Source organism: Pongo pygmaeus, chromosome 4, assembly GCF_028885625.2.
Source record: "Pongo pygmaeus isolate AG05252 chromosome 4, NHGRI_mPonPyg2-v2.0_pri, whole genome shotgun sequence".
Lineage (NCBI taxonomy): Eukaryota > Metazoa > Chordata > Mammalia > Primates > Hominidae > Pongo > Pongo pygmaeus.
The window spans coordinates 59442841-59468287 of NC_072377.2; the positions used below are offsets into that span (position 1 = coordinate 59442841).

Below are 25447 nucleotides of genomic sequence, written 5' to 3' on the forward strand. Positions count from 1 at the left end.
AGTATATGAAAAGATGCTCAATATCACTAATCATTAGGAAAATGCAAATCAAAACTACAGTGAGGGCCAGGTGTGGTGGCTCACACCTGTAATTCCAGCACTTTGGGAGGCAAGGCAGGTGGATCACTTGAGGTCAGGAGTTCGAGACCAGCCTGGCCAACATGGTGAAACCCCGTTTCTACTAAAGATACAAAAAAATTAGCCAGGTGTGGTGGTGTACACCTGTAATCTCAGCTACTCAGGAGGCTGAGGCAGAAGAATTGCTTGAACCCAGGAGGCGGAGGTTGCAGTGAGCCAAGATCACCCCACTGCACTCCAGCCTGGGTGATAGAGTGAGACGCTGTCTCAAAAAAAAAAAAAAAAAAAAAAAAAAATTACAGTGAGATATCATTAGGATGCCCACTGTCTTCGACTGTTCCTGTTGCTCCAACAAAATACGTAATTTACAAAGAACAGAAGTTTATTTTCTCACAGTTCTGGAGGCTGGAAAGTCTAGGATCAAAGCACTGGCATTTTTGTGTCCGGTGAGGGCCTTCTGCTACATCTTCACATGGCAGAAGACAGAAGGATGAAAAGGGCCTAGCTAGTTTCCTGGAAGCACTGGATGAAGGTATTAATCCCATTCATAAGGCCATTGCCCCCAGACTTAATAACCTCCTGAAGGCCTCACCTTTTAATACCATCACACTGGGTCTTAGGTTCCATCACATGAATTTTGGGGAGGACATGCACATTCAAACCATAACAGCTACTATCAGAATAATGGAAAATAACAAGTGTTGGCAAGGATGTGGAGAAATTAGAACCCTTGTACACCGTTGGGAAGAATGTACAATGATATAGCCACTATGAAAAACAATATGGCAGTACCTCAAAAAATTAAAAATAGAATTATCATCTGATCCAATAATGCCATGTCTGGATATATACTCAAAAGAACTGAAAGCAGGATCTGGAAGAGTTACTTGTACACTCATGTTCATAGCAACATCATTCATAACAGCTAAAGCATAGAAGTACCCCATATGTCCACCAACAAATGAATGGATAAGCAAAATGTGATATATACATATAATGGATTATTATTTAGCCATAAAAAGGAAGGAAGTTCTGACACATGTTACAGCATGTTTCAACCCTGAGGACATAAGACTAAGTTAAATAAGCCAGCCAGCCATAAAAAAGACAAACACAGTTTGACTCTACTTATATAAGATAGAATTAGTCAAAGTCATAAAGACCAAATGTAGAATGGCAGTTACCAGGAAATAAGGAGGGGGATACAGGCAGTTATTGTTCAATGGGTATAGAATTTCAGTGTTACAAGATGAATAAGAGTTATGAAGATGTATGCTGGTGATGGTGGTGATATAACATTATAAATGTATTTAATACCACTGAACTGCATACTTAAAAATGGTTAAGATGGTGAATTTTATATGTATTTTACAAAAATAAAAAAATTTTGAAAAAAAATCCCACAATTTATAACTCATCCCAAACCTATTCCTCCTGAAACTTTCCTCCTTAGTTAACAACAGCTCCATTTTTTCAGTTGCTCAAGCCAAAAACTCTAGAATAATCCTTGGCACCCCTTTTTCTCTCAAACCACACATCCAATCAATCAGAAAATTCTGTCAGCAATAGCTTCAATATATATCCAGACTCCAACTACTTCTCACCACCTCTACCCTTACCACCCCAATCTAAGCCACCATCATCTCTTGCTTTGATTATTCCAAAAGCCTCACACTGGCTCCCTGCTTTCACTCAAACCTCCCTATAGTCTATTTACAGCACAGTAGCCAGAGTGATCCTGTTAACATATGTCAGATCAAGTCTCTTTTCCACTCAAAATACTCCAAAGGCTCCCATCTCACTCAGGCTAAAAATTAAAGCCCTTATAGCAGACTAAAAGGTCCTATAAAATCTGCCTCCTTCCTCCTTCCTCCCCCACTCGTAATTATTTCTATGACAACATCTACTACTATTTCTTCCCTCAGTCAGTTACTCCAAGCAAACTGGCCTTCTTGCAGTTCCTGGCCCACGCTTGGTAACATCCAACTTCAGGAGCTTTGCACTTGCCATTCCCTCTGCCTAGAAATCTCTTGCCCTAGACATATATATGATTCATAGTCACTCCTTTATGTTGTTTGGGTCTTTACTCACATATCACCTTTCAGTGAGACCTGCCCTGATCACTCTTAAAAACTGCACATGTGCCCTAAAACTTAAAGTATAATTAAAAAAAAAAAAGCCAAAAAAAATTGCAACCTTTCCCACCACAACATGTTCTATCCCCCTTACATGTTTTCCCACAGAACTTACTGTCTTCTTACTTACTCAGTAATTTACTATTTATTTGTTTATTGCCAGTCTCCCCTCACTAGAACATAAGTCCCATGATGGCAAGATTTTTTACAATTGTTTTATTGAATTATTTCCTAATCTTTTATCATTGGACAGAGGTTGATGGAATTCTATATTCTAGCCACATTTTTCTTGAATGGAAGGAACATACATCCTTTTAAATCGCATCCTGTTAAATTTGGCAAATCTTATACTTTTATGTGACTCCTCCTGTGTTTTGTCTTCCTCTAGAATTATAACACTAAGGTCATGCTAATGACAAAGAGTTGGGGTGGGGGGCGGGTCTAGACAGAGTTTTAAAGTTTTCTAATCTTTACAAGAAGACACAAGAGGAGAAACCAGTCAGTCTGTTGAGAGAAGAAACAGAAAACATAAGTGTCATGAAAGTAAGAAAACTTAAGTGTTTCAAGAGGGAGGAGATAAGCAACTAAGATGAATGCTTCTGAGTAGTTAGATCAGAACACACAGATAACCACTGTATCTGGAAATATGGAGGATATTGGTGATCTTCACAAGCACCATCTTACTGGGGTGGTGAAGACAGAAATCAAGAGTATGCATTTAGGTCCAGTGACACTTTTCATTTGACATGTTTCACGTAGGACATTCCTTCCGTTCCCAGGGCTTCTACTATTTTGATGGCTTCTGAATCCCACATCTGCTTCGACGTCCTGCTCTGGAGAGCCAAACTAGAATTTTTAAACTTCCTGTTCAACATCTCTATCTAGATATCCCTTAAGTACTCTCAAACTAATAAAAATCCAATTTCAGTATCAATCCTACCACCCAAAAAAGAAACTTGTTCCTTCTTTCTATATTTCCTATTTCAGTAAATTGCAGCATCATCCAATCCAACATCCAAAGCTTATCCTCAATCCTGTGTCTCTCACAATGTCCAAAACTGATGCAAGTCTCTTATTTGTATTGATTTCACCTCTTAAATATTTCTGTAATACTCTAATCCAGGGGTCCTCAACCCCCAGGCAGTGAACTGGTACTGGTCCATGGCCTGTTAGGAAGCAGGCCTCACAGCAGGAGGTAAGCAGCAGGTGAGCAAGGAAGCATTGTGGCTTGAGCTCTGCTTCCTATCAGATCAGCTACAGCATTAGATTCTCATAGAAGCAGGAACCCTATTGTGAACTGCACATGTGAAGGATCTAGGTTGCTTATGAGAATCTAATGCCTGATGATGTGAGGTGGAACAGCATCATCCTGAATCCATCCCCTTCACCCCAGTCGATAGAAAAACTGTCTTCCACAAAACTGGTCCCTGGCATCAAAAAGCTTGGGGACCTGTGCTCTAATCTATTCTTATTGTTTTACAATAAAGCCTTCTTTTTTTTTTTTTTTTTTTTTTTTTTTGCCAGAACTGTAACTACTTCAACTTATGTACTCTACCTAGCACATCATAAGTGCTCAATTAATATTTGTTGATTTCCTGAAATAGCTCACATGGCTCTGTTATAAATTGCTCAGATCTAGGTTTATAAAATTAATGCTTTCCCTTAAAAAGCTTGGTTGAATTTTTTAAAAAAACAAACTGAATAATTGGGGGCTAGGATATCATGGATGATATTAAATAGTTATTTAATAATTGTAAATAAAAACATACAAGTTCTGTTGGACATGGGTGTCCCCTCGGAGACTATGGTAGTGAACACTAAAATCCTAATCGCCATGCGTTGGAATTATTCCGACTATTACTTTCTTTAGTTCCTTTTTATCCACCCAGTCTTCTTTGACAACATGTTTCCCCTTCATAATTTAGCTCTATATTGTCTAAAAGCTACAACTTCAATCAAAGAACTTCAGCATTTTTAAAGCCAAAAAAATACATGACATCAATTATTATCAGAGGCATGGACCCACTGAGATGTTCATTTTGAACAAGAAGAGGTAAGTCATTCCTGGGAGAACATAGGCAAGGATAAGAGATGATTCAAGCCTAATATGCAAGGTTCTTCACCTCTCCATCATTTTTATGAGACCCACAACATAGTCTTAACCCCAATAACCTCCATAGGGCCTCACCAAGAAAGGATAGAAAAGACCTCAGAAGTATTTTGGCCCTAAAACATTTTTGAATCAAGCTAGAGAAAGTTATGAAACTCACAGTTGTCATACTTGACTTGCATCCAGAAACAAAATTCAAATGAAGCATGTAGTCTAAATGGTTGATAGTTTTCAGCTGGCTGTACTTTTCAGCCACCTAATATGAAAAATCTAATCTCACCCTAATAAAAATCTTTGACCTGGCAAAAAAAGAAACATATACCTTTGTGGTAAAGTGAGGAGAGGAGGGAGGTAACAGAAATGGTAGAATGACTTCACAGGGTTTTGATTTTTAAACACTAATATTTATAGATTAAAAACTGTCTGAAAGGTTAAGCTTGGAAAGAATCTACTTCAGATACCTGATACAGCACAGGCACAAAATGAACCATGTTTGATCTAACTTGTACCAAGGGAGAATTTTACCTTTAGCTTTGCCAACTTCCCAAGAGGACTTCTAGTCATGCTCCTTCAAATCCCAAAGGCCTGTGTAGTGAGGTATGCCACAAAGAGTAGGGTGTCTCAGTCCTCCTCTACTAGTAGATGGAAGTGACAAGGAGATATCTCGAGACATTCAGGATATTTACTCAGAAAGTAAATCTACATTCCTTTTGTCCAACAGGCAATATCATTCTTATTTCTCAAGGCCCAAGGTCCGTAACTACTTCTCCTCACTTAAGGCTTACACTACATTCTGTAGTCTCAAAATACTTAGTTAATGTTGCTAATGTACCATGTACTTAACTATGTACAAGCCAAATTAAGCCACCTATGGTCAATATATACCTGGGCAGCAAGGCTCAAGATAGATCCTATACTCAGACTATCATCAATGAAAATACAGAAAAAAATCAACCCAGACTTTACTGTATTTATCCTTTATTCATTAAGAATCATGCAAAAAGCTCACATGAGAATTTTAAAAGGTTACAAAACATGGTGATGGTTTAAATAGCTACAACAACAACTGAAAGCCCCACAGTCATTTCACAAGCTAGAGAAGGAAATAATTTGCTCTTTCCACTAATCTGACAGTTGGCCCAACCTCTGATATTTCAGGAGATATTTTTTTCTGTTATCTCTCGTCCACTTATAAGCACATATGAGGACACACACTTAATTTTTCTCTATTTTTTTTCATGTCTAAAGTAATACCTGTAATGAATAAGTTGATCAATCAGAAATGTGTAAAGGAAAAAAGAAATGTCCCTTCATATTCAACCCTCCTAGAGATGATCAGTGCTCAATCCTTCAACTTTTCTATGCATATACTTATATATATATATATATACATCTTTCTCTTTTTTTAGTACAAAAATGGAATCATAGTATGCATAGTTATACAACTAGCTCATTATTTTTGACAACTATGTATTAGTCCCATTTTAGGATGAGAAAACAGACCCAAAGAATAGGTGATTTGGCAAAGGTGACTCAGCTAATAAGTGATGGAGTGGGAATCAAGCCCAGAAATCTGGCTGTAGAGTTTCAGTGCTCCCCTTCCAAATAGCAGAAAAGCTGTAGCCCATCTTCTCCTGTGTGCTACCAAGCAAACCTGTGAATATGCTAGGACATATTCATCAAAACAGAAGAGGATTCTACCTGATTCTTTTTAATGTCAGCATAGAATTCTATTGTATGGCTACCCCAAAATTTATCAGTCTCCATTTGGTGGCTAAATACATGGTTAATTTTAAACTATATAGAATTTAGATTTTTAGAGCTAGAAAATACCTTTAAGAGTATGTTTTATGGCATCAAAAGTTCTCAAGATAGATGAACTTACTAAAGCCCAAAATCTTGAAGCATATTCATCAAAAACATCACAGGTTTGCTTGGTAGCAGACAGGAGAAGGTAGGCTGCAGCTTTTTCCACTATTTAGAAGTTGAACACTCAAATTCGAGAGCCAGATTTCTGAGTTTGATTCCCACTCCAACACTTACTCAGCCACGTTTGCCAAATCACCTAAAAAACTGGGCCACCTTTGCCAAATGACCTAAGTTATATATATAGTCCTGTTTTCTCATCCCAATAATGGGACTAATATACAGTTGTTGTCAGGATTAAATTAGTTATAATGTAAAATACTTAGACTACTGACTTAGAAATAAAGCAGTAAGTGCTAATAACAATAATTATTATTTATGCCATACTAGTTCAAGCTTACCTTAAAAAATTATTAAAATTTCTGCTCTCAGTGTGAGTAGAACAGAAAACACAAACTTTTGGTTGTTATTTGAGATTTTGGCATTTACATATTCAGTGCTCTTTCTTCATTATTCTTTAATTGCTAAAATATAAAACTGTGATTAAACAGCTGCAGTGGGTTATATTGAATTATAAAGGATTTGAGTATATTAAACTGAAATAGAATTCTAAATAGAAATATGAACATATAGTTATGCTAGAATTGTTTGTTACCTATAGAAACCTCCTTCAAATGAGAAATGGAAGAAAACAAGAAAATAAAAATCATCAGTCCCACTGCATTTTCATTCATGAGTTTCACAATAAAGGATGAAAACTTTAAACTCTGAAGAATATACTAGTCAATATATATTGATTCTTCAGTAGTAAAAACAGCTGGGATATTTTTGGAAAACAGATAAGTTCATTTCAGTTCTTCACAACATATAGATTTGTACTTCCTTTCATATTGGTGGTATTTGTTTTCAGTTTTGTTTTTTTTTTAATTTTTTTACTTGAACACACTAGACTGAAGTGTCGCAGCAGAGTCCAAATTGTTTGAACATCTTTCAGCAGCAAGAACACAACGTTATCTGGCAATTCATTGTAAAAAAGCAGCATGAACTTGTCTGGGTGTTCTCCAGGTAATGAGAAATATCTCATGAATGCCAGGGAAAGAACTTTAAATGACTGCTCTTTTAACACACCTTTCAGGCAAATGTCTTAAGGCCAGTGTCACAGAAAAGCACCTGATTGGGAGGGGGTGCCCCTACTTCATGATCACACTAGCTCTGAACATAATTAAAACTAATCCTTTTACCTGCCTACATTTCTTACAAGCACTCTGTTCAGTACAGTACATAAAAAAGGTCTGCATGTTTTGCACCAAGATTCAATCAGTACTTCAACATTTTGGGGGGAAATGCAAGTCCAAACAACAGCAGCTCATTCACTTATTTAAAACATTCAGCTATTTTAAAAGGTTTAGAAAACACAGAGCATAATGGTGTATCAAAATGACAAGTCCTCATCAGAGGCACTGCATCCAAATTTGCTTACCTCAAACTTTGAGAAGCAGCCAAGATATGAAAACTCTAGAGAAGCAAAATCTTATGCCATGACTTGCAATAAGAAACAGGCTATAGAAACAAGTGTTTACAAACCAATTGAGGGTACTTAAGTTACACAAGGAAGGATAATAAAAAAAATCATCTCAAAAATTAGTTGATATAATCATAAACCAACACCCTAAAAGGGTTACCTGTACTAGGGTTAGGCAGAGGTCAGTGTTGCTCTGTCCTCACATTCATGGTATAACTGAGAGAAAATACAGGGAATATCTTGACTTAGGTGCCACAGAAAATACATTTCACCCTGGCAATAAGCACTTCAGCTGTTGATGGCAAACTTTTTATTCATCTTTCCATACTCTATCACAGATAGGTGAAAACAACAACTCAATAAACTGAACCATAATTATACTTCTTCTGCAGTGCTTCTTCTCACACTTTATTGAAACATCATTTGTTATAACAACAAAAAAGCCTACCTTCTCAACTAATCGGATTTACTTTCACCACTTTTTTGCAGCTCAGTTGGATGGTCACGATACATACAACACCTACGCCCTTTGTCTCCAATTAAATCCCTTAAATTCAGTGGGTTAAGAAAAAAAAAAGAGTTGAGTGATTCTCATTTATCTCAATAGCTTTCCTTGATTTTACCCTCAGTTCAAATCTATGGCTTACCAGAGAGAAGACCAGAGCGCAATATCTCCATGGCCTTAGTCCTGACTCTATAATGAATCACTTTGAGTTTCTTTTCCCAGGTGCACCTCTTTCCATCCTTCTCAATTCCTTCACCCTATACTTCACCAACTACCCCACATGCCCCTCACCCTACACCTTACCAACTACCCCATACCTACCACATCACCATGAAAGGAATAAGCTTTCGTGTTTTCAGAGTCTGAGATATGAAAAAGATTCTTTCCTTGGTCAAACTTCAGTCAGGCTTCCGAACCCTCTCCTAAACCCATCTGTGCACTTCTTTGTGAAATCCCATTTTAGCAAAGAGCCTGGCTAAGTCAGTTCAGCAAGAACCCCCATATCTAATTTGATCATCCTTCTCCGCCACCATCCCCCAGGTGATTCTGATCACCCCAGCCAGTCTTCCGTAAGAATCCTGTTAGGTTGGTTTAGCCAGAGTCCCTCTTACCCCTTATGTTTATTCTTAGTAATTTTCCATCCACTGACCCCCACCCTGCTCTTTGGCTATGAATTCCTACCTCCCCATGCTGTACTTGAAATTGAACTCAATCTTTCCTCTTGCACTGCAAGAACCCATTGCAGTGGTCCCTATACCTATGGTGACGGTCCTGAATAGTCTTCCTGGCCTTTACTGAGCATCATTGAATACTTTTTCTTTAACATGTAACCCTAAGTCACAATAGACCATCTCCTTGACCTCCTAACTTTAGTAACTAGGGCCTCTTAGAAAACCTCAAGTCAGAAATTTAAAATTATATAGGGATAAAAATCAAGTGAGCAAGCTATGTAACTGGCAGGAAATTCAAAGCAAGAAGGAATTCCCTCACAGCACAAAAACATGGGTACCAGCTAGAGTATATGGCACAAATAAATTCAAAATTTGACATTTTAAGTCATATGAATGAGCTATCTCTTTAGCTCAATAATGACTCCTGTCCCTTTAAGAAGTTATTATTTAACTTATTTCTTAGGTGAGTATAATTAAGAAACAACCACCCATATTGTAGAATAATCAAGGCAGAAAAATTATATGTATTTGTGTGATACAGTATTATGGTAGGCAGAATAATGGCTCCTCCAAAAGATATCCATATCCTAACCCCTGGAACCTGTGACTTTTACATTACATGGCCAGGGGGCATCAAGGTTACTAATCAGCCGAACTTACAAATATTATCCTGAATTAATCCAGGTGGGCTCAATGTAATCACAATTGTCCTTAAGCAGAAAGGAGGAAGTCAGAAGAGTCAGAATCAGGGAGGTGGCATTGTAAGAAAGCCTGACTAATCACTGCTGGCTTTGAAAATGAAAAGGGGCCAATAGCCAAGGAATTCAGGTGACCCCTAGAAGCTGGAAAAGGCAAGAAAATGGAATCTCCTCTAGAGCCTGCAAAAAGGAATGCAGCCTGGCTGACATCTTAGTTTCATCCTGGTGAGACTCGTTTTGAACTTCTGACCGCCAGAACTGTAAAGTAATAAAATGGTGTTGTTTTAAGCTACTTGGTTTGTGGTAATATACCAGCAATAGAAAACTAATACAAGTGGGATGCCAAAAAATGAATAATAAAGACCTAGCTCTTTTCAGTTATATAAAAGGTCATTTCATATGTAATTATCCTTAAAGTATTTGGAGGGGAGGGTGTTGTACTTTTGTTTTCTTTGTACCTATTTACAAGGTTTCCTAAAGTCAAATTATTATCTGAAATATCACCTTTCATGAATAAAATCAATAGAAAAAAGTCTTCATAGATTTCTGATGTGCCAGAATATATCCAATACATTCATACAAAAATGGAAGCACCATTTTTCCATTATAAGGATAGAAAAAGTTAATGTAATTATTCCCCATTCTACGCCATGATTTCAGGGGTTCCCTATTTTCCATGTACTTATATAAAGCTCCCAAATTATCTTTAAAATAATCCTAGCTTGTTTTCTTCTCACAACTTGGCCTCATTTTACTCTCCTGAATCAACAGTAAGTCCCATCCCCCTCCACCCTTACTATACTCAGCTCCCCACTCCCCCCTCACATACACATTTCTTGGTGTAAACCTCAGAGGACACAAATCGGCTTTAATAGCAACAGAAAATATAATTATCCCTAATCAGATACAAAGAGTTTTAATATATTTCAAAGCCAAAGTGAGTAACATTTAACTTCTCTTGGTCACTTACCATTAACCTTAACTATATAGCATATAGCCAAGAATATCGACTTTTTAAAAAACAAAATACTTCGCAGCATCACAACTCCCCTTTCTCATCCATTGGAATAGATTCTGGATAATCAGCTATTTTATATTTAACACTATTTGATGTCTTTTTATAAGCACAAATTAAACAAAAATAATAATCTCTTGTTTTTATTTCCTTATATAAAGTCTTTGAAAGTATGAAAATATCCAATGACTAAAGTCAATTTTATAAAATTATATTTTGGAAGATCTCCATGTCATATACACAAGCTTCTACCTCCCCTCAGTAACACCGGTTTTAAGATTCTTGAAGATAATTTTAATCATGACAACATTTTTATGTATGTGTGGAACCATCAGCTAGTACTATTCCATAAAAGGAATCACTGTTGGTCAATAATATTTTCAGTAATCCATAGTGAACTGAGGAAAACCAAGAACAAAAAGGGTTGGCTGGTTTGTTTCCCATAGAACTACCTTTTTTCAATTTAAAAGGACTTATTTACTCAAAGATTATAATGTTCCTACAGGCGGGGGCAGGAGGGTATTAAAGTCATGAAATGAACTCAGTAATAGTCCCTGAGGGTTGTTTTTCTAATGTCCTTATTGGCAAACTAAGTCCCACCTTTGCCTACCCCGCCAAGGTTTTTTGTTTGTTTTTAATATTATGGTTCTATAAAATCCAAAAATCTGGAAGCTGCTACCTAAACAACTTTGAAAATTTGAGTGGTAAAGGACATAGTGTTAAGTTATATACAATTTTCTTTTCGAGAGAGGAAATCAATGTCTGTGTTTGTAAAATGTTAACCAAACCACAAAATATCTTTTTGTGATAATTATATTAATAACAGTGAGGGTGAAGACAAGACTGAACTTTTCCATCCATGAAGACACATGATGAAAAACAAATCACATATAACTATTATCTACGCCAGACTCCATTCTATTTGCTGTAATTCCCACAGGAGACATGCAGAAATTCTGCACTGCCCATGTTTTCAGAAATTAGGACTTTGACTTTTCCTTCCCTCTGCACGTTTCTGCTGAGAACCCAGTCTTAAACTGTCATAAATAAGGTAAGACTTTTGGCAGATGCACACTGCTTTGAATTGCTCATCTGTACCTATATTGCCTGAATATGAATCTCCATTATCCCCTTGGCAATTACATTAACTCCAGACTGTGGCCTTCTTAAAATCCAGACAAATTACCCAATGCCCATACTTCTTTCTAGAAACTAAACATAATGCACACCCTCTAAAGTTTCCAGTCAAGTCCTGCACGTTTTTTCTCAACCTCTTTACATTTCAGTGCAGATGAATAAGATTTTAAAACGTAAAGGAGTTGATGCTTAAAAGCACACCCTACGTATTGTGGATCAAAGGCCATAATTAAAGGATCAATTCTGAACATTGTGCTGATTTTGGAGCAAACAAAGCTCATTTAGTAGTTACCGCTCAGAATCCAATCCAGGTATTTGTGTAGCTTGTGCACTGTTTTTCATGGAAGTACCTGGAGGAATGTATAGTCATTTACGAAGAATCATCTTTGCTATCAATTCCCTTGCCTTTTTTTTTTTTTTTTTCCTTGAGATGGAGTCTGACTCTTTTTGCCCAGGCTGAAGTACAGTGGCACAATCTTGGCTCACTGCAACCTCCGCCTCCTGGGTTCAAGCGATTCTCCTGCCTCAGCCTCCCGAGCAGCTGGGATTTACAGGTGTGAGCCACCACGCCTGGCCTCCCTTGAACTTTTCTAACTCCCTTGGTTGCACACTCCTCAAAAATCCCAACAACTGCGATGGCATGAAGAGCTCTCACTTTGGATGAAGTACTTTCCAAGCACTTTGGGAAGATTATTGTTTTTAATCCTCATAACTCCCCTGGGAGGTATACACTTTACATCAGGCCCCCATGACTGTAAAGGCATCTGCTCAGAGATCGCTTGCCCAAGATGACACTGCTAACAAGATCTGGGATTTGAACACGAGTCTAATCTGCTTTCAAAAAAAAATAACCACTGCATTGCACTGCCTGTTAAGGAAAACCCATCAGGGAATAAAAAGGTATTCCAGCTAGTTTGTTCCAAACAGAACAAAAGTTTGGGGACTACCCTTGGCAGAATACCAATGTCCCAGAATCATTGCCTCTCCTTACTGGCTGGCCCATCTGACACTTACCGAAGAGCAGTTCTTTGCCTTTAGAGTATAACCTTCCAGAAGCTGAGGGCTTTGTTAGTTAAACTATTATGCTAGAATCCCAACCAGCAACTGAAACCTGATATCGTGTTCATGATTAATCATTCAACAAATCTTATTTGAGCACCACCATAATTAACTGTTTAAGTAACTTAAATTCTGCTGTGGAGGACTAAATATGTGAAAGCCATGTTCCTGTCCTCTAGGAACTCCTGGTCAAAGGCACAGTAAGAACAAAGACTGCTCCAGAAACAGTAACTAAAGTTACCTGATGACCGACCACCCCTAACTTCCTTGTCCTTTTCCTCAAATTCATAATTTTCTGGCAAATGGAGAAGAAAGACATGAACACTGTTTAATACTTAAAAAGTATCTAGTGGAACAGACTAAATTGTCCTCCTTCCCCCTTATTCTTCCTCTGGTTTGGCCCTTTCTCCTCCACCCCCAGAATCTGTATTTTTTCTTTGGCTAATCTAGATTAATGATACCAAATTAAGAGAACTGGACAGGAAAAACAAAACAAGCCAAACAGTGGGAGTAATAAATAGATTATACTGATCTGGCCCAAAGTCTATGTCTGTTTAATGCTAGTAGTTACATAGTTTATGTAGAGTTGCAAGGGGGTAAAAAACTAATCCCACCACCTCAAATACCATAATTAGGACTTCTCGAAGCTTGAAAAGGGTACCAGTAGGATCAACTTTCTTAGTTGGTACTCTTCATTCATTCAACCCATATTGACTGAGTGCTCACCAGTGCCAAGAGGTAGATATTTATAGTGAACAAGGAAGACATGCCCACAGCCCTCATGGAAGTTATAGTCTAGAAGGAAAGTCAATATTAAATAGTTAGAAATGCATGTTTAAATACTGTCAATGAGAAGCACTATGAAGGGAAAGAACAGGGTGTCTCTTAAAAGTTTACCAGATTGTATACCGTTATACTTCAAAAAGCTGAGAGGGAAAGAAATCTAAGAGGTAAGTGATCCTATTTAGATGAAGAGTTAGGAAAACCCTCTGTGGGGGATAAGAAAACAAAAAATATCTTAGCTGAAATAATTAGGAGTTAGCCAGACAAAAAATGAGGAGAATAACGTTTCATAAAGAAGGAACTATATTTGTGTAAGCCCTGAGGGGAAAAAGAACTTGATTTGTCATAGAAATTGAAAAAGAGAGCATGGTCAAGAAGTACCCATCAGGGAAAGAGAAGAGTAGAAACACAAGAAAATGTAAGGGCAGCCAACCATATGAACACACCTAAATCAGAAGTCTTCAAATGACTTCTAATAATGTCTGTGATACAAAATCATAATGAATATACAAAGCCCATATGTAAAAAAGTAAGTAATTAAAATACAATACATTTTCAAAATTCTCAAATGACCAAGATTTGTAACTGGAAAGGCTCGTCTAGTCCAATGAGCCCTACATCTTTCAAATGAGAAAGGGAACCTCATGCCCACGCGTGAGATGCTGTCATCCTCTCTGAATCTCCTTTCTCAAAGCACCCACGTTCCCCTAGCAGAGAGGAGTCTTGCTTTTCCTGAATGGTTGTTCTACACCACATGATGACAATATCCTATACAAAAGGGACGCAGAAGCCACTGGACAGTAGGTGCACAGGATGTGGCACGATACTAACTCGCATGGCCCCTTTCAATATGCAACGTATGTGGGTATCTGTCTGCACAGGGAAACTAAGAGAATTTTAAAAAGAGGCCAAACTGCACTTAAAACCCCTCCAGAAGAGACATTTTACTTCACCCCCAATGTTACCTCTTCTTAAAAACATGACAGTCACAAGCATCTAAACACAGACAGAGCATGCTTCTATTTAGTCTTATTCCTGTTCTACGGAATTGTTCACACTGCACCTACACTTTCTGACCAAACCGCCTGTTGAGAAGACAATCTGCAGTTACACAAATGAGAAAAGACCTCTGATTAAAGTGGCAGGTTGAATACAGTCATTTAGTTCCACTTTCTCCTAAAACTGCACTAAGATGATTTCAAAAGACATTTTTTAAAAAAAGACAAACAAACTTGGACATAAAAAATAACTACATTTTGGAAACCAGAAAGCAGAAGAACAAGTGGTAACTGGTCCAGCTGACTCTAAACAGGCAGTGAAAGAAAGGTGGGCCACAAGACAGTTTGCTCCCTGGGATTCCCAAGAAGCTCAGGAATGGCTGGAATCCAAGATCCCTTAAAAATGGGGATGAAGGAGGGACTAAAAACAAGAGGATTGGTTCAGATCTCTTTAAAGAAGGACTTAAGAGTTCTAGATCCTCTCTCCGATTTCACGAGCTGAGCAACTGGCTCTGCCACCCTGGTAGAAGTCTACGCCTTTTATTTTCTGTACTGAAGATCGCTAGGCACATATTAAAGCAGGAGTATTGTACAGAAAAGGAGAATTAAGTGAAACTTTAGCATAGTGAATATTGGGAGCCCAAGTCCCCTTTTCCCCCTTGCTTCCCCCACCACTGAGGCCCAGGCTTACATTCTCCAGGTGGGAGCCTGAAAGATTCTTCTTTGGAATATCTAACTACCCCAACAGAGAAAACTTAAATATATGTTTATTGGGAGCTCTCTGATAAAACAGCCAAATACCCATGGGAGAAACACACAGTAGATAAATCTCACTCTTGCACACAGAACTCTGAATTAGCTTCATATGCCCCACTTTCAAATATAAATAGACAAGAACTGCCAGGCATCTAAGAAGTCATTAATATGAAAGACAGAAACCTAACACAGGAAAAAAATTTTTTAAACTTGGGGTATGCAGACCTATACAATGAGATGAAAACCTAATACATATATACATGCACATGCACACACACACACACACACACACACACATACACACACACACATATTCACACACCAAAGCACACCATGAAATTTCAGAACACTGGAATTGCCAAACAGGATTAAAAACAAAATCATCACCACCACCAGAAAAAGTACTTCAGATACAAAAGGTTCAGGATCAAAACAACGATGCTGCTCTGGATAGCAACAGCTAGAAGCTTGGAAATAAATGGCATCATGTCTTCAAAACTATGATGGACAATTATTTCCAAGCTAGAGTTCTATACCAACTAAACCATCAGTCATGAGTCCAATAAGCAAAATCTCAAAAAAAACCGACTTCCCATGAACTTTGGAGAAAGCTAAAGAACACAAAGACCCAGAAGCCAGCAAGCATCTTACAGAAGGACCCCTCAGCATGATAATTCAGGCCCCCCCCCCCCCCCCCGCCAGTGACGACAGCCATGCAGCAGGGCTGGTCAACAACCAGTCCAGATTGGTGTAGATCAGAAGCTCTGAGAGAATGTCACCAAGAAGATGAACTAGATACAATTTTATAGCACACCTATTTGAAATTATGAAGAGGAGATTTATACAACTCAAGAGAGACAGAATATTGACTGAATGATGAGGATGTAGCAAATTGAGTAAATGACAAAATATGACAATGACTAACTCAAGAGAAAGTCCTCTTAGAGTTTAATAAAGAAGAAATCATAATATCACAGCAATGAATGGCATTTATAAAGGCATAATAATGTAAACACATGGATTTACCCAAAATGAGAACATTAACTATATGGGCAGAATGAAGGAGTAGGGGGAGGTAAAGACGTGTGTTGGGGTGGATGGAGAGAGAAAAGAGCGAAATCCTCAATTTCCAAAGCAGAAGCTAACAGACAATGCCTAAACCTGAAAAATCAAGAAGTAACTATATAAGTACATTAACTAGAATGATGGTGGTAAATATAAAAAGAGAAAGAGAGAGAGAGAGAAAGGCTAAATACAGTAGTTGAAATGGAGAAAGCTAGAGAAAGAGAAGTTAGGGCATTTGAAGGGAGGGAAGGAAGAAGAAGTTCACCATTGACCACTGGTTTTCACATAATAGGCTCTATAAGAGTATTTGATCTTTTAGAAAATGTTCAAATACAACCCTGATAAAAATAAAAAATAATAAAAAGCCAAGAAATATGGACTAGAATTGAATATCCACTTCTGTCTCCCTTATACTATGAGAAAAATATGTATACCTGTATTTTGCAGCACAAGTAGTACCATTCTTTTTAAAGGACTATTTTGAGGTAATGAAAAAAAAATCATTCACCTCAGGTCATTTCTTGTACCTAGACATTGGCCAGACATGCTGTATAAAGAGACTAATTTTTGAACAGTTACTTGCAAAGTCAACATTCTTCCAGAGTGTTTGAAACTGACAGCCTTTCTTATTTTTTATCTTTTATTTATTCATAGCCTACCTTCTCCCTCAAAGAAGTAAGAAAGCTATCTTTTCTTTTTCTTACATGGCAACTTTCTCTTCAAAATATAAAGATACACAGTGACTTAGAGGATTATAGAATGCTAATAAAACAGAAGAGCTAAGGAATTATTTGAAAAAGGAAAAAAAGGTTAATAAATGGTAGAAATCACATTAATTTATTCTTTGTGTCCTAATATTTGGCTTGAATACAATGCCAAATTTTTTTTCCTTAATGTCTTCCATGAAAGCCGAAAAGGCAAAGAGGCATAACATGTAAAATTAACAAAAATATGCTTTTTCGTTGTTATTAAGTATTCTTCTAAAAAGCAAGACATTTTTAAACATACCCACTTCAAAATATATTGTAAGATTCTGTGACACAGGCATCATTACCATAAAATCCTCCCAATCAAATTATAATTTTCTTTTTCATGAACTGTATTTCTTAAGCAAGGCAAGAACATTTTAATAAAAATAATGCCTATTATCTATTTTATTTTACTGTAATCCACTCACTTTCCAGCCAATTTGCTTCTAATATTCTCTTGGAAACTTGTACTTCAAGACAGTGGCTTCACTCATTACATTATTTCAACAAAATGATAAATGTATTGTGAAATATATTATATTTGATTATCAAGCTAAAGCATTGCAAATCGCCATCACAGAACCCAAATTCACCCATAATATTCTATCCCCCAGAATAGTCCTCTGACAACAAATGATAACTGTACATGACAAATCCTTTGAGGCATCTGGGCCTTAAAAATTAAAGGGCCATTCTGACTAAAGTATGTTGATTTTCCAAAGGAAGTTTTGTTGCTGTTGTTGCTGCTGTTGCTATTATTTGAATTGACTAATCCTCAAGTGGGTTCTAGCCACCCTGAAGAATATTTACAAGTACAAACATATTAGAATTGAAAGAGACCTTATATGCCATATAGTTCAATCTCTTTTCCTTGAGATGCAAAACTGTGGCACAGAGAAGTTAATTCAGTTGACAAACAACTCATGGTTAATTCAGTCTCATAGAACCCAGTCTAGTGCTTTTTCTGCAATAACACATTACATAGTCTGCAAAACCAGCACAATTACTACCTGACACTGTCAGCAAACAAAATGAAAATACACATATTTTAATAAGTAGTTTTTGCTTATTTTTGCAGTCACACATAAGAAGATGTTATATCTTTACACAAAATGAAACTAGGATTATTTTTATTGTTCAAAAGACAGACTGTCCAATTACAGCTATTACTGAACTAGAAATGTATTTTCAGTTTATCTTCCCAAATCAAGTTAGTGATTTGTTTGGTATGCACAAAGTATTACAAAATGTCACAGAGTGGGGGCTATTGCAGGGTTTTCTCCTGCTTCCACCAGACCACAAAGGGCAACAAGTTTGGAGGGGACAAGAAGGTTGGGAGCAGAATACAAGGAGCTGTAGAGCTGTTCTATCGGTTCAGGTTTTAAGATCCATGAATAGACCCTACTCACCGACTGAAAGCCCTGACAATTTTATCTGAGCATCACAAAATAGTTCCTTGGGCAGTTAAAAGATTGGAATATCAAAGAGCTGACATTAGTTTTAGGTAGTGCTTAAATGAAACACTTGTTTTTTGTTTGTTTTTTTTTTTTGAGACAGAGTTTCACTTTTGTCACCCAGGCTGGAGTGCAGTGGTGCAATCTTGGCTCACTGCAACCTCTGCCTCCCAGGTTCAAGTGATTCTCCTGCCTCAGCCTCGCGAGTAGCTGGGAATACAGGTGCCCGCCACCATGCCTGGCTAATTTTTTGTATTTTTAGTAGAGACAGGGTTTTGCCATGTTGGGCAGGCTGGTCTTGAACTCCTGACCTCAGGTGATCCGACTGCCTCAGTCTCCCAAAGTGCTGGGATTACAGGCATGAGCCACCACGCCTGGCCAAATGAAATACTTTTATATTCTCATCTTACTTTTAAAAAGAATATGATAAAGATAATCAGAGAGTTCAGGAAGGAAATAAAGAGGAGTAGATAAAGTCCAAAATGAGGAATATGCTCATCTGGAGCACACCTACTTAACCAGAAAAGAGTAATCTGAGTAGGAAGAAATGACAAGTCACTAATTTGTTTAAGGATCTTGGTTATTGGTTGATTCCATTAGGAATGTGTTTGGCTACAAGTAACAGAAAATTCATGTTAGGTGCTTTAAACAGGCATCGCCAAACCCAAAGGGCCAGAGAGTAAATATTTAAGACCTGCAGGCCATATAGTCTGCGTCACAATTACTCAACTCTGTCATAGCATGAAGCCATCCACAGTCAATACGTGGCTGTGTTTCACTAACACTTTACTTACAAAAATAGGCAATCAGCCAATGGGTCATAATTTGCCAACCAATGGTTTAACCAAAATGTCAATCCCTGGTTTAAACTAATGAGACTTAATTAAAAAGAAGCTGGCCTTTTTTGTAAGGTAGTAAGAAGGGCACATCAGCTCCAGATGTCACATTTCTGTTTAAGAAGAGGAAAAGGGAAAAGGAAGGTAGAGGGGACTCGGCCACATCTGTCCCTTTTCACAAGAAAGCAAAAACTTTCCCCACAGAACCTCAAGCAGACCCCCTCCCCCATAAGAACCAAGCAACACAGCCACATCTAGTTGTAAGAGAAGCTGAGAAAACAGGGAACACAGGAGTCTAAGTGGCTTAGACCAGTCACGGTTCATTCATTGCCTGGGGTTAGACACATTGCTGCCTCAGACCAGGGTATTTTAGCAAGAAGGATAAACGGCTATTGGGTGTACAATGAACAGTGTCTGTCCTATTGGACTTCATTTTTTCTGTTTTCTCTATTGGCATAATCTGCTCAAAGAAAATATGCTTTCTTAGCTGTGAACTAATTAGTCAAATGGAGATTGAGAAAGATTAAGCATGTTTGGTGGTAGGGGTGGGGAACACCTACTGTTAGCTACCTAAAAGTAGTGATTTAATGGGGGGGAGATGAGGAGTGAGAAATCTGAATGGCAGTCCTGCCAGCCCAGTTTTATGACCTTAGCCAAAACACTTAACCTACCCATGCCTCTGTTTCTCCAACTAGAAAAATAAAGTTGTTAAATTAGATGTCTCTAAGGTCCCTTGACACACTAACATCCTATATCTCCTTTAAATATGTTGTCTGATCAAGCAAACATAGCATAATGTATCCAGTTAAAATTTCCTCCTAAAAATAGTAATGCCCAAATCACAAATGTGGAGGATTCCCAGGCAGAATAAAGTTTTAAACCAAAGAAGAAAAAGGATTTTATTGAAATAACTTTTCACACATTGCTAAAACACTGGCATTCCATTCAACCCTTCCAATTTCTAAGAAAACACACGTGTAAGAAGGGTAGTTAACTTTTTTAAAACACTATAAATGTGTCTTGTAAAAATTATACTGTTTCTTACAACAAACTTAAAATAGTTCTCAAGTCCAAAATGGTAACTGTTCTAGCTAGACGACTAACTGAGGATGCTCGAGTCACCCCCTCCACTGCCACAACCCCAAATAAGCATTGCAAAAGATAAGCTGGCAGGAATTAGATTTACTTTTGAGATGCTCTCTCAAATAACCGCCCTTTTAACAATACACTGGAAATCAAAACACAGTCAGGACCATTGAGGTTCCTTAAGAAACAGACTTTTCAAAAGGAATCCAAATGAATAACTCTTTTAGCAGTTTGAGAAAAACAGGAATAAAGAAGGAAGACAAGAAGAGAGGCAGGAAGGGAAAGGGAGAGAACATTTTGGAGGAAAATTTTGTTTAGCAAAAATGTTCCCATATTTTTCTGAGAAGTCTTCTAGTTTTATATCCATATAACAGAGATAATAAAAATCTTCAATAAATGGGTCATAATTTATCTAAAAAATACCACAAACTAAGTGAAAGCTCTAACACTCCAAGAAATTAGTGCAGAAAGTTATTTTAACTTAGTACCATTAACTCAATATTCAAAGATTTGAAGATGGACAAAACTGAAAAAATCCATCAGTTTATCGTTTGGAAAAAATGTAATCTTTTGAGATTTAATTTAGTTGAGCAACAATTGTTTTTGCTACAACTTGTAAGATATACTTACGACTAAATTTGAACACATATATGAGAGAGAAGTCTTTGAAAACAGGCCAAAATAGCAGGCTCAAACAGAGTAATCAAATGATTACTGTATGGCAAGAGCAAAAAAGAAAGGAAGGAAAGGAGGAAGAGATGGAAGGGGGGAAAAAAGGAGAGAAGGAAGGAAGGGGGGTTGATAGAAGGACCACTACCCAGAGATGCCGGGGCTGCTGCAGGTTAATAAGAAGCCTTCAGCTCCAGCACATTTAATAAAGAATACTTTATTCACTAACTGATATAACTTTACTACAGCCACTGGAGTAGATAAGAGATATCCCTCCAGTAAAAATTCTGCAAAGATTCTGCCCTGTACTAGAACAGGCAGCAGTTCTCAATCCTTACATACCAAAGGGGTTAGCAGGAGTTTCCCCCAAATGCCCATTCTCAGACAGATGAAAGAACTTCCTTTGAAAAATGCTGGAGCTTTTCACCTCCGCAAAGCCTTTTTCCCTACATATTGTCCTCCGTGGCCATCTCAGCGTTTTCATCAGCTCCCAGCCTCTTCACCATTTGTCATTTGCACCAACATACAATAGGAAAACACATTTTCAGACATGCCTCAGCATGTCCTGGATGAGATGCACCCTCACTACTAAGCCGCATTACACGAAAATGTGTGAAATGCATCGCTTGATCCACTTACACAAAAAGACGCACACCATGTTTAACATGAAACGTCCTGAACACTTCCTGTGGCCATTTCCATTCTTCTGGCTTCATATCAATGATTGAGAACTTAAGAAGGTTTGGGTCATATTTATTTATTTATTTATTTTAAACCCTCATGTCTCTCACTTTCCTCGCAGGAACCTGTGACTCTTGCATAGCATAGTAGCTGTGACCCCACATTGGAAGGAGGTATGATCAAAGGCAGCCTGGCCAGACTTGGGAAAACATTTCCACTGAGAATGGACATACTGCCTGTCAAAAGGTTATTCCCACCGCGTTGGGGCAGCAGATCACGTTACTCCAGAGTAACAACATGAAAGGGCAAAATCTGGCCATAGTCACCCACATACGTGTTTTTCTTTCCAACAAGGGCAAATGGGAGACACCAGCCAGAGCAGAACATCCTTCTTATCACTTGAGGGGGCTTGGGGGTGGGGAGGAGGCCTTTCCCTAATCAATACAGCTCCTAAGCCGCAGCCACTGTTTAATGCCTTTTATATTTTTCTTTTCATTCAGAAACAGCTCACATTCAACAAGACTTTTCTGTCTTAAACTTTTTTTTTTTTTAAATCCAAGCAATCACAAGCTATATTCTGTGGAAGACAAAATAACTTTGGAGGCGTAAATCTTAATGTCAATGACAGGAAGGCTTTGGTGAACCATTACCATAAATCTGACAAACGCTAATTTGATGGGTGGCTGTATCTGTCTGCTGCACGGCCAGTCTAGACAGTCTATTGAGAAATCCTAAAACACAACTGTTTGTTCCCTGTAACACCATCTGGATATGGCAATAAGCGCCGACCCAGTGCCATTCACACATGGATCAAAGCACATGCTAATGCTATCATGAAGTCATACACATAAAAAATTCAATCTGAGAACTCGAAGCAATTTTCCTAAGTCTTCAGCGAAGAAACCCCAGACTTAGTGCGACTCAAGCTAAGTGCGCGAAGGGGGGAGGAGGGGAAAAAAGGAACTGAATATTTAATGAGCTTGGGCTTCCAGAGGAATGTTAGGCCACCCATTGTATTGGAAAAGGCTCATGTCACACTTCAGTCATGGTACCCGTCAGGGTGCCCCTTTACAAAAATTGATCTGAAGACCTTTGTAATTACCTGTTTCAGTCAGGAGTGGGGGGCTGGGGGAGTGGATTCATGACAAGAAATAAAAGAATGGATCCAAGGTGTAAATCTAACATTACATTATATTGGTCTGAGCTAGCAGAAATTTTCAATATTGCATACAATATTAAAAACCTTTCTCATTAAACTGCACTGTGGCATTAGATCAAAGAATCAAGGGCCTCCTATTGAACTCCTTTAAATATTACGAACATAAGAGCAAGTCTGGCTGTGCATAAAATAGAAACAAAGCCAATTTTTTTTGTCCACCCTCATCCTATAGCTGGCTGGAGAGAAACATTGCTTGAGAAATCTATTGTAAGTCAAACAGGAAGAAACTTTACTTCTCCCAAATATTTAAAAAGGCATAAATGAATACTAGTCTCTGGGATTTCACTTTGACAGAAATTTTTCAGTAAATGTGTTACTCCTTCAAAACTTTAAGCTACTCTTTCAAAAAGTATCACTCAACAGCACCACTTCAATTGCAAATCATAGAGGCAGTGGTTTCATCCTCACCACCCTGTGATCCAAACTTCTCAAGGAAATAGAAAGTTCTTACTACACGGGGGTGTTATTCCGCTGTGTACTTCTAAAGTAACTTTGACTCATGTGCTTCTTGGCTGGCTTTTATTGTCTATCAGTATCTGATGGAAGTACATAACTAACAAATATCTTATAAATTTGTTATTACTATACTTATCTCTGTTTGCTGGGAGACACTGCATATGTTATATCCCAAATTTCCACATACTCAGCATAAGCTATGTGCAAATTCCCACCAGCCATTTTATTTTATAGCAGTTATAATAGTTGTCTCTATATTTTGGGTATATGTATATGTATGTGTACACACACACACACACACACACACGCACACAACTAATTAAATCCCCAAAATGTACTAATCATTCCATGGAGGGTGAGTAAAAAAGATAACAGAAAAATCTGTTGGGAATTACATGCTGTAACTAAGTGCTTCAGCTAGCACAGGTTGTGGCTTATGCTGCAAATTTCTAGTTTATACAGTAGTTAAGAGAATGTATATACCTTAGACCCGTACAAGCTAAGCATAAAACGGTAACTGAAACAGAACCCTTCTACTCAGAGCACCTAGATGTTTTATCTCTTTCTATTCTACCTGCTAATGCCTTTAAAGACAATAGAGAACAAAAAAAAATTAACATTACATTTTAGTTTTTTAAATAGTTTAAGGTAAAAACAAAAGCCGGATTAAGTCTCTAATCAATCATTTTACAATTCTAGATAGAAATTAGGTAAAGAAATTGGAAAACAAGAGATAAACAGTTAAGCCACAGTTTTCTTAAAATTCAGTTTGATTTAAAAGGAAGATTTATCCTCCCAAAGTATTTTGTAAAACAAAATATATTTATCTTTTCCAGTGGAATTTTAGTAAGACAATGTTTTTGTTTCTTTTTTTTTTAAAAAAAAAAAAGGGAGAAAACACTACCAATTTCACCTCCCATCCTATATGAAATCTTCCCTAAAAATATCTTAAAATAAGAGAAGTTCAGGAAATATACCAATTGCAAATTTACTGTGAAAGATTCCATTTTAAATGATGATCATAGATCGTTAGTTATATTTAGCCTAGAGAGTTAATTATTATAATCTGAATCACAAAGACAAACAAGAGCAGCCTATTTTTCTGTAATGCATGTTCCTAAGGGACCTGCAAAAAACTAATATAAGAAGGTAAAGGATAGCGTTATTCCCTGACTTTCCAAAACTGTAAAGATATTAGCTTTCTTCATCTACAAGTTAGTTGTATATGCCAAGATATCTTAGCAGAATTCAAAACTATTCCATTTGCAAGGCATACATGTAGACCTGTAGGAATAAAAAGAAATAAACATGTTCATACAAATGTACATCTCAGATGATTCACTGTAACGATTAGATGTTACCCTCAGTAGAATTAGGGGAAAAAACACTGATGCAAAGTAAGTGAGAAATTATAATCATTATTGTTAACCATTTTATATATTTATATAGCCATTTTACAAATATAATTAAAAATCGATATGTCATTCTCAATGTTGGACTAAATTACGACTAAGAATATGTTGTCTACCAGTAATGGCTTTCTTTCAGGCTGTGGCTATAATTCTGTTAAGTTTAAAAGGGGGAAAAGAATCACCCAAACATTGCTTAATGTAACTAATCAAGCATTTTCAAAATTAAGACTGGGAATGAAATGTTAGGCAGTATTTGCAGGGATTAAAAAATGTTGTAGTAGAACAGTACTGCCATCTACCGACAACTTTTACCAGTGCCTAGGGAGTGTTTCCAAGAGCAACCTCCCATTTATTTGTGTCTGACCCGAGGAAGATTTCAGAGACACTGTTCAAGTAACCAGAAAGAAGTAACATTCAGATTGGCCACGGTTTTACCTCTGACTTTTAAAGAGTTAATATTTTCTCTCTTTCTATTCAAAAAGAGCAT

General features: G+C 37.4%; 1 protein-coding gene across 5 annotated transcripts in view; it reads right to left on the reverse strand.

Moving 5' to 3' along the window:
• ARL15 (ADP ribosylation factor like GTPase 15) overlaps positions 1-25447 on the reverse strand; it is a 427836-nt gene that overhangs the window by 311322 nt on the left and 91067 nt on the right. The window contains exon 1 of one of the 5 annotated variants that reach the window (XM_063664817.1): positions 21535-21682. The exons of the other annotated variants lie outside the window; for them this stretch is intronic. Coding sequence (XP_063520887.1) covers positions 21535-21570 — 36 coding nt within the window. The 5' untranslated portion in view covers positions 21571-21682. Of the gene's footprint in view, positions 1-21534; positions 21683-25447 lie in introns of those variants that run through there. 5 annotated transcript variants of the gene reach the window in all.